We start from the raw sequence: 8,578 nt of genomic DNA, 5'->3' as shown, positions 1-8,578 counted from the left end.
TGGTTTGGGGATTGGATTTGGGTTGGGTGAGTTGGGCTAAGGATTGGGTTTGGGTTGAGGTAATTTGGGCTAGGGATTGGGTTGGGTAGATTTGGGGATTGGATTTGGGTTGGGTGAGTTGGGCTAAGGATTGGGTTTGGGTTGGTTTGGGTATTGGATTTGGGTTGGGGTAATGAATAATTTTTACCACCTTATGCGGGTTGTGCGCCTCATGCTACTTCTCTCAGGTTGGCTGATAAATTTTAAAACTTCTTGCAGGATATGCGCCTCGCGGTAAGGAGTACTCTATACTAATGGCTAGTCGTATGCCCAAATCTCCCATTTCGAGTGGTTTTAGTTGGGACGAGGCTACAGATACTTGCTCCTACCACTCTGACACTCCGTCCCTCTTGAGTGATTTGGGTTCTTTGGGTGACCTGACCTTTTTTGGTGACTTGGGTTCTTTGGGTGATGATGATTTAATGGACGATCTTGAGAGTGCTTCCCTTCTCATCTCCCAAGTGCCTCTATCTTGCCTTCATGATCCCTCGTTAGGTGATCATCTTGATCAAGAAGTTATTCCCGGGGACCTAGATCGGAGCCTTCTGACTCCTCAGGATGTGAAGCGCTTGAGTGGTAAACTGGAAATTTCGTCTGATTATGAGTTTAAGGCTCCTGGACTGGGGGATTCTTATCACAACCCACCCGCAGGGTATTTCACCGTGACCCTGGCGCACTTTAATAGCGGGTTTTCCATTCCTCCTCATTCTTTACTAGTCGAGGTGACTCGTACCTTAGGTGTTAGCTTCAGTCAATTGTTCCCAAACTCACTTACTTATTTTCTGGGATTCTGTCATCGAGCAAACAAGTTTCAACTTCAGGCTACTACTTCTCTGTTTCATTCTCTTTTTTCAGTACGATGCCTTAAGCCTGACTACTCCGTCTATTTTCAGCCTCATGCTGGTTGCAAGTTTATGGTCAGACTCCGCTCGACTCGAGGGGATTGGCGGTCCCATTTTCTTTTTGTAAAGGATAGTTGGTGGGGCGTGCCCTCAACTTGGAGCTCTAGTTGTAGTGTTGTGAAAATGAGAATGATTCATCGATATTTGCAAGTTCAGTGTCAAACCCTGGGGTTTTTTGATGATTTATTCGATCCTAAGAGTTTGTTGGCCTGCGGTATCTCTTTTGTTGCTCTAATTGTCTTTTTGCACATCGTTGATATTTGTTATTTTTAACTTTTACACTTGAATTATGATTTTTTGATGCTTCATTGCCCTCTATTGTCTTTCTAGGGTTGTGCGTGAACTTGGCCACCCTTCAAGCTCGCGAAGACACTATGGGGAGGCCTCTTCCTACCGGAGAGAAGAAAAGAGCTGATGACCGGCGTTACCCTCCCGCTCCTCGATCTTCTATCCCTACTTCGGGGTCGCATCCCCCGTCTGGTCGTGGAGGAGGGTCTAGTTCTCAAGGTCGTCAGGGGACTCATCCTACGTTTACTGACAGCCATGCTTCTGGAGCTGTTGTGGATAAAAGAAAGGACCAGTGTACTAGAGGACATGATGATGGCAAGAGGAAAGGCGAAGTGGCGACCCCGCCAAATTTTAAGAAAGGTCGTGGAGATCCGATATCGTCTTCTCGAGGCCCTCGGAAGAACTCTCTATTCTTGGAAGGAGTTAATGCTAAGGAGAGAGTGGGGTCTTTTTGGGATACAGACGACCCTGATATGGGATGGAGAAAGGGGAGGGAGATGATATGTGATCATGACGTGGCCCATTTGGTCCCTCAACCCCCTGCTGCTTTATCCCACAGTCTGGCCCTGATAGGTTGCCAGGTGCGTTCCTTGCCCCTTAGTGCCTTTTCCGCAGGGATGTTTATGTGATGTAACCAATTGTTTCTTGCTTTTAAGGCTGTGTCTCTGGCCTGTGCTTACCAGGCTCGAGAGGAGAGAGGCCGAGCTGAGGAGGCTCGATTTCGCCGAGAACTCTCCCAATTAAAGGAAGAAAATGAACGCCTTCGATCGGAGAACATGAAGTTCCAAGACGATCTTTCTTGCTTGACAAAGAAATGTGAGGAAAAGATCAGAGATGATGAGGAATTGCGTAAAGAGCTTGGTTCCCTCTATGACAAACACCATACCGAGGTGAAGACTGGCGGGATGTTCTTGGCTTCTAAGACGGGGAAGTCTTTTGTGACGGGTGTTAAGGAGAAAGCACTGGCAACCTTTCGTGCTTCTCCGGCCTATGCTGATGAGGTTTATAGTTACGCTTTTGGTCTCCGTGATGAGGTGGTGCGAGACTGTCGTCGCCAGCTCCGTTTGACAGGGTTGGTTCCTGAGGAGGTGGTTATGAGGATTTCACCTCATGTGGCAGAGTTGGATGATACTGCTCAGGTTGACCCTCTGCCAGAGTTTCCCCCAGCAGGGGATGCTGACTGCGAGGTCATCGGTGCGCTGCACTTGCTCCCTGCTGACGAAGCTATCGAGGAGGGATGATTTTTGCTTTTACTACTAGACCTGTCTGAGCTTAATTCTGAGATCGCATTTTTGCACAACTATTTTTTTTAGTCGATGCTTATTTTGATTACTATGTCATCTGGGTATTAATTTTCGTTTTTATTTCGGTCATACTTTATGCTGGTGCTTAGTTAAATATGAATTTAGGCATTACTAAGCCTCTGTGGTCTCGACGGGAAGTTATCACCCTAGTGTGGGTATCCCGGGACTCTATTTTGGTGACCTCTTATAGTGTCTGAGCACTCTCCCGCTGGGCTGGCCAAGTCTCTTATGCTTGGGTGGCTCTCTATGACATCTCGGGTCTCGCGATGATTTCTGCGCGCTTTACACAAATATTTATTTTTTTTTTATTTTTTTTTTGTTCTCCAGTTAAATGAAACGATAAGACGATAAGTGCAAGAAAAAACTATTAAATTTATTGATAAACGTAACTCAGTTAACAACATCTTGCCACTGACTGTTCTTTAAGTAAAAACAAATAGAAACACGTAGTCTATACGTAAAATTTCTTTAAGTTTGCAATGTTCCATGTCCTCGGTAAGGTTTTCCCATCTGGTTGCTGAAGACGATAGGCTCCTCCTTTGATTATCTCGATCACTTTGTACGGGCCTTCCCATTTTGGATCAAGTTTACCTATCTGACGCAAGATTTCTGCCCTCCTCAAGACTAAGTCCCCTACTTGAAATGACCTATGCTTAACCTTGTCATTGTATGTTCTGGCCATTTGTGCCCTGCACCTTTCTGCACGGAGTGATGCCTCTTCCCTAAGCTCGTCTATGAGATCCAAAGATAACCTCATCGCTTTTTCATTATCCGTTAGAGTATAATTCTGGACTCTCACGGAAGGTTCTCCTATCTCTGCGGGAGCCACTGCTTCTGCCCCATAAACCAAATTAAAGGGTGATTCTCCGGTAGAGGTGCGTGACGTAGTCCTGTAAGCCCAGAGGGCACTCGGCAGTTCGTCCACCCATTTGCCTTTGGCTGCTCCTAATCGGGTTTTGAGGTGCTGCAAGATAGTACGATTTGTAACTTCCGTTTGTCCGTTCGCTTGGGGGTTTCCTACGGAAGTGAAGAATTGCTTGATGGAAAACCCCTCGCACCACTTTCTTAATCTGGAACCTGAGAATTGTGCTCCGTTATCTGAGACGAAGGCTTGTGGTATTCCAAACCTACAGATAATATTCTTCCACAAAAAGTTTATTACGTCTCTTTCAGCTATCTTAGCTAAAGGTTCAGCTTCTACCCACTTCGTGAAGTAATCGACGGCCACAAGAAGGAACTTTCTCTGCCCAGAAGCTATGGGAAATGGTCCCACGATATCCATTCCCCATTGTGCAAAAGGCAAGGGGCTTTCTAAAGGTTGCAAGAGCGCAGCTGGTTGGTGAATGATATTCGCGTGCTCTTGGCATGCACGACAGTGTCTTACCAATTTTTCTGCGTCACGCCTCATTGTGGGCCAAAAATACCCTTGTCGCAGAGCTTTATGGGCCAATGCCCTTCCTCCTAAATGATTCCCACAAATTCCTTCGTGAATCTCTCGAAGTACGTAGTTAGCATTACTGGGAGCGAGACACTTCAAGTACGGTAAAGAGTAGCCCCTTTTGTACAACTCATTATCTATTATAGTAAATCGAGCGGCTCTTATCCGAAGATTTCGGGTTGTAGAAGGATCTTGTGGTAGGCTTCCTTGCACCAGAAAACTGATGATTTCATCTTTCCAGCTCGGTTCACCCTCTCCAGCACACAGAATCTCAAGAGTTGGTCCCTCCGCCTCTTCCTTAGTAATGGCTAGAAAAGTGACCCTTCTACTGTTAATATTTGTCATAGAACTTGCCAACTTGGCTAACTTATCTGCTACTTCATTCTGGGCCCTGGGTATCTGCTTTATCTCATAGTTCTCTAGACGTGAGAGCAGCTCATTAACCCGGAGCACATACCTGGCCATCTTCTCCTCCTTAGCCTCGTAAGTCCCTTGAAGTTGGTTAACCACAAGCTGGGAGTCACTATGCGCTACCGGCCTCTTTGATCCTGCGGCTAAGGCTAGCTTCAATCCTACTATAATAGCCTCGTACTCTGCTTCGTTATTCGATGCCGAAAACTGAAGCCTTATGGAATACTGAAACTTGTCTCCCTGAGGATTTTCTAACAATATCCCGGCTCCACTCCCTGATGCAGTGGAAGATCCATCAACAAACAGTGCCCAAGTGGGGCTGGAACATTCTGCCTCCACTATCTCCATTTCTACTATGAAATCTGCCAGAACCTGGGCCTTTACCGCTGGGCGCGGTTGGTACTCCAAGCCGTACTCGCTCAACTCCACCGCCCATTTGACCATCCTACCAGATGCCTCGGGGCTGGAAAGTACCTTTTTCAGGGGATGGTTGGTCAACACTACTACCTGATGCGATTGGAGGTAAGGACGTAGTTTCCTTCCAGCAGTGACCAGCGCCAGGGCCAGTTTTTCGATAATGGTGTACCGAAGTTCTGCACCCTGCAATGTTTTGCTCACATAATATACTGGCTTATGCTCGCGCCCTTCCTCTAAAGTTATCACTGCGCTGATTGCTTCGGCCGAGACTGCTAGATAAAGGAACAACGTATCTCCTTCGCATGGTTTTACCAGTAAGGGTGATGTGGTCAAATATTTCTTCAAGCTGCTGAAGGCTTGTTGACACTCGCCCGTCCATTTGAATCTACTCCCTTGTCTAAGCACTTTAAAGAATGGAAGGCCTTTATCTGCCGACCGAGAGATGAACCGGTTAAGGGCGGCGATCCGTCCTGTTAACTCTTGTATTCCTTTCAATGTTTTCGGAGGAGACATGTTCAAAACAGCACTGATCTTCTCAGGATTAGCTTCTATCCCTCTAACTGACACCATATAACCTAGGAATTTCCCTCCTCCGACCCCGAATGTGCACTTTTCTGAGTTTAACTTCATTTTATACTTTCTCAGAATGTCAAAGCATTCTTTGAGATCTTCCGTGTGGGTTGAAGCCAGTATGCTCTTGACAAACATGTCGTATATATACACTTCCATGTTGCGCCCGATTGTTTTTTCAAACATCTTGTTTACCAACCGCTGGTAAGTTGCCCCAGCGTTCTTCAATCCAAACGGCATCACCTCGAAACAGTAAATTCCTCGATCAGTTACGAAGCTTGTTTTTTCCTGATCTTCAGGTGCTAGCCGAATTTGATTGTAGCCTTGATATGCATCCAAGAAGCTAAGCATTTCGCACCCGGCGGTGGAGTCTACTAATGAATCAATCCTTGGCAACGGGAAAGGATCCTTGGGGCATGCTTTATTCAGATCAGTGAAATCTATGCACAACCGCCGTTTGTTGCCCGGCTTTGGTACGAGTACGACATTTGACAACCACTCTGGGTACATGACTGGGCGGATATACTCGGCTGTTAATAGCTTCTCTACTTCTTCACTGATATGTCTGCTCTTCTCGAGACCAAACGTTCTTTTCTTTTGCTTGATTGGTTTTATCTTTGGATCTGCTTTGAGATTGTGGAGCGCATACTCCTGGGGTATTCCTGGCAATGCTTCACCCTTCCAGGCAAATACATCTGCATTATTCCTCAGAAAGGCTGTCAGGGCTTCTTCCAAATTAGTCGGTAAACCTGTTCCAACCTTGACCTTGCTCTCGGAATTTCCTAGTATTACTTCTATACTTTTCAGTACTTCTGCGGCTTTAAGTCTCTCGTCTCTTCCTGATTCGCTTTCAACAATATGAATCTCACTGTTCCCTGGATGATGCTCCAACTTCTGCTTATTTCTGGGTGACGAGTCCTTTGAGGCAGCCTGCCTCTTTCGGTGACTTGCTGTCCCCTGCAAGGTGATGGCATGACATTCTCTCGCCAATCGGCTATCACCGGTGGCCTCCCCTATTCCCCCGGGTGTGGGGAACTTAAGTTTCATGTGATACGTAGAGCCTATCGCCTGAAACAAATTTAAGCTAGGACGCCCCAAAATAATGTTGTATGCTGACGGAGACTTCACCACGAGAAACTTTACCATCTTAGTGGTCCTTAGTGGGTAAGACCCCAAGGAAAGGGGAAGCACAACCTCACCCAATGCCTCAACTACCTCTCCCGCAAATCCAACCAGAGGGGTGTTTACCGGGGCCATTTGGGCATTGTCGATTCCTAGTTTTACAAAAGCGCTATAAAAAATGATGTCTGCAGAACTCCCTGAATCCACTAGTATCTTTCTCACCCAGAAATTGGAAACGGTGGCGGAGATGACTAGGGCGTCATTGTGTTCCCCACGAGGGAACTCCAGGTCACTGTCACCGAACACCATACCTTCCTTCGACTGGGCTATCTCGAGTACGGTGTGCGATTTGGTACTAGCAGCAGATGGAAGTTCTTGCAATGCTGCGCGAATCAAAGTTTTCCTCGCCCTATTCGAATCCCCACATGCCGGGCCTCCCGAAATTACTGCGATGACCCCTCCAGTAGGGAGGTTCTCCTCTATCCTTTCGGGCCGTTTCCCTTGGTCATTGTTTCTCTCAGAGGGCTGGGCTTGCGCTGGAACTCCGGGCGCTTACTGTCCTGCTGATTTCGTGACTTATCCACGAAACCGCCCAAGTATCCTCGCTTGATGAGTTTCTCTATTTCTGCTCGCAGGACAAAACAATCTTCTGTGGTATGACCTTTGTCCTTGTGAAAACGACAATATTTGTCAGATTGTTGTCTTTTCGAGTTCTCTTTCATAGGGCGAGGGGGCTGCAAAAGACCTTGCTTTTCGGCTACCACTAGTATGTCTGTCAAGCGTGAGTTTAGCGGGATGTGCTGGAGATGAGGGCTCTGAGTTACCTGTCTTTCTTCCTTCTTGACCCCGAATTTCTCATCTTCTCTCTTTCTCTTTACAAGATAACGAGGTTCTACTGCTTCTTCGATGCGTATGTACTTTTCTGCTCTTTCAAGTAATTCTTCCAAAGTGTTAGGGGGTTTTCCCGCTATCGACTCTTTGAATCTCCGGTGAAGAAGGTTTTGTTGCATGATTCTTGCCAGTAAATCGTGATTGACGTATGGGACCTCATGAACGGCCTGAGTGAATCGATGTACGAACTCTCTCAGGCTCTCTCCCTCTCTTTGGACTATGGTGAACAAATAAGATGCTGTCTTGGGATACTTCCTATTAATGGAGAATTGTTGAAGAAAACGTCTGGTGAGTTCATCCAGGCTGCCTACTGTCCCCGGGGGTAGCTTGTTGAACCAAGTAAGGGCCTGTCCTGATAGGGTAGTTCGAAAGATTTTACAGTAAGCAGCGTCGCTGATGTCATAAAGGTCTGCCTTTGCATAAAATTTGTCGAGGTGATCTTGTGGATCCCCTTCTCCTTTATACTCAGGTAGGTTTGCTATCTTTAATCCAACTGGCAGCATTTCCGCTAGTACAGCTGCGGTGAAAGGGCTACGTCGTGCAGGTGAAAATGCCATTGCAACCTCTTCTCCTCTCTTGGCGAGGAGTTTCTGACAGGAAGGAGGTGCCTGGCTATGAGCCTCGTCATCTTGGAGTGCAGTCCCCTTCTTTAGGTTTGTCGGTGGCACGTTGTTGGTCCCGACTACCTCTCTCTCTGGTAAGACTCTATCTGAATGATGCGAATGAGCTCCTTCTCCGTGTGCTCCCCTGTTCTCGCTGTACTGTTGCCGAGTTGCGAGGTATCGCTCCACGGCTTCGGCTGCAGCCCTAGATGCTGCTTCCTCCATCAATGCCTTCAGAACCTCAGACGTGATCAGGAACTCCTCCTGCTGCGGTCGAGCTGGAGGAGGGCGCCCATGCTCCTCCTGGGCGTCATGAGTTGCATGCGACCGTGTTTGCATTCTCAGTGATCAGGTGGCAGGGTTCCCACAGACGGCGCCAAACTGATGTTACAAGAAATCTAGGTGATTAGTCTGCTCGGGTGAACACGTCAGTATGAGAGAATATCCGCTACTTTCGCGTCCACGTCAATAAATCTCGGGGTCGCCACCTACGTCACGAATCGGGGTTAGAGGTATCGGGGGATACCCAACCAAAAATCCTCCAACACTCAAATTAGCAAACACCCCAAAATATGTACTCACAAAAGCTATAGG

At 47.2% G+C, this 8,578-nt stretch overlaps 1 protein-coding gene across 1 annotated transcript; it reads left to right on the top strand.

Annotated features, from left to right (window-relative positions):
- Window positions 1–1,277: 1,277 nt before the first annotated feature.
- LOC140813060 (uncharacterized) lies at window positions 1,278–2,515 on the top strand. Its single transcript, XM_073171479.1, has 2 exons — window positions 1,278–1,810; window positions 1,886–2,515. The coding sequence occupies exons 1-2, from the start codon at window positions 1,316–1,318 to the stop codon at window positions 2,468–2,470; spliced, it is 1,080 nt and encodes a 359-aa protein (XP_073027580.1). The 5' UTR covers window positions 1,278–1,315; the 3' UTR covers window positions 2,471–2,515.
- Window positions 2,516–8,578: the final 6,063 nt, after the last annotated feature.

This window comes from Primulina eburnea, chromosome 1, assembly GCF_022965805.1.
Source record: "Primulina eburnea isolate SZY01 chromosome 1, ASM2296580v1, whole genome shotgun sequence".
Taxonomy (NCBI): domain Eukaryota; kingdom Viridiplantae; phylum Streptophyta; class Magnoliopsida; order Lamiales; family Gesneriaceae; genus Primulina; species Primulina eburnea.
Note: the sequence above shows the minus strand (reverse complement) of the source record. Positions and strands in the feature narration are given on the sequence as shown.

Excerpts from the sequence above, each read along its gene's own strand:
- LOC140813060 (XM_073171479.1), top strand. The coding sequence starts at position 1,316 with ATGGGGAGGCCTCTTCCTACCGGAGAGAAGAAAAGAGCTGATGACCGG. Across the intron at positions 1,811-1,885 it reads TGGCCCTGATAGGTTGCCAG|GCTGTGTCTCTGGCCTGTGC; the intron begins GTGCGTTCCTTG and ends CTTGCTTTTAAG.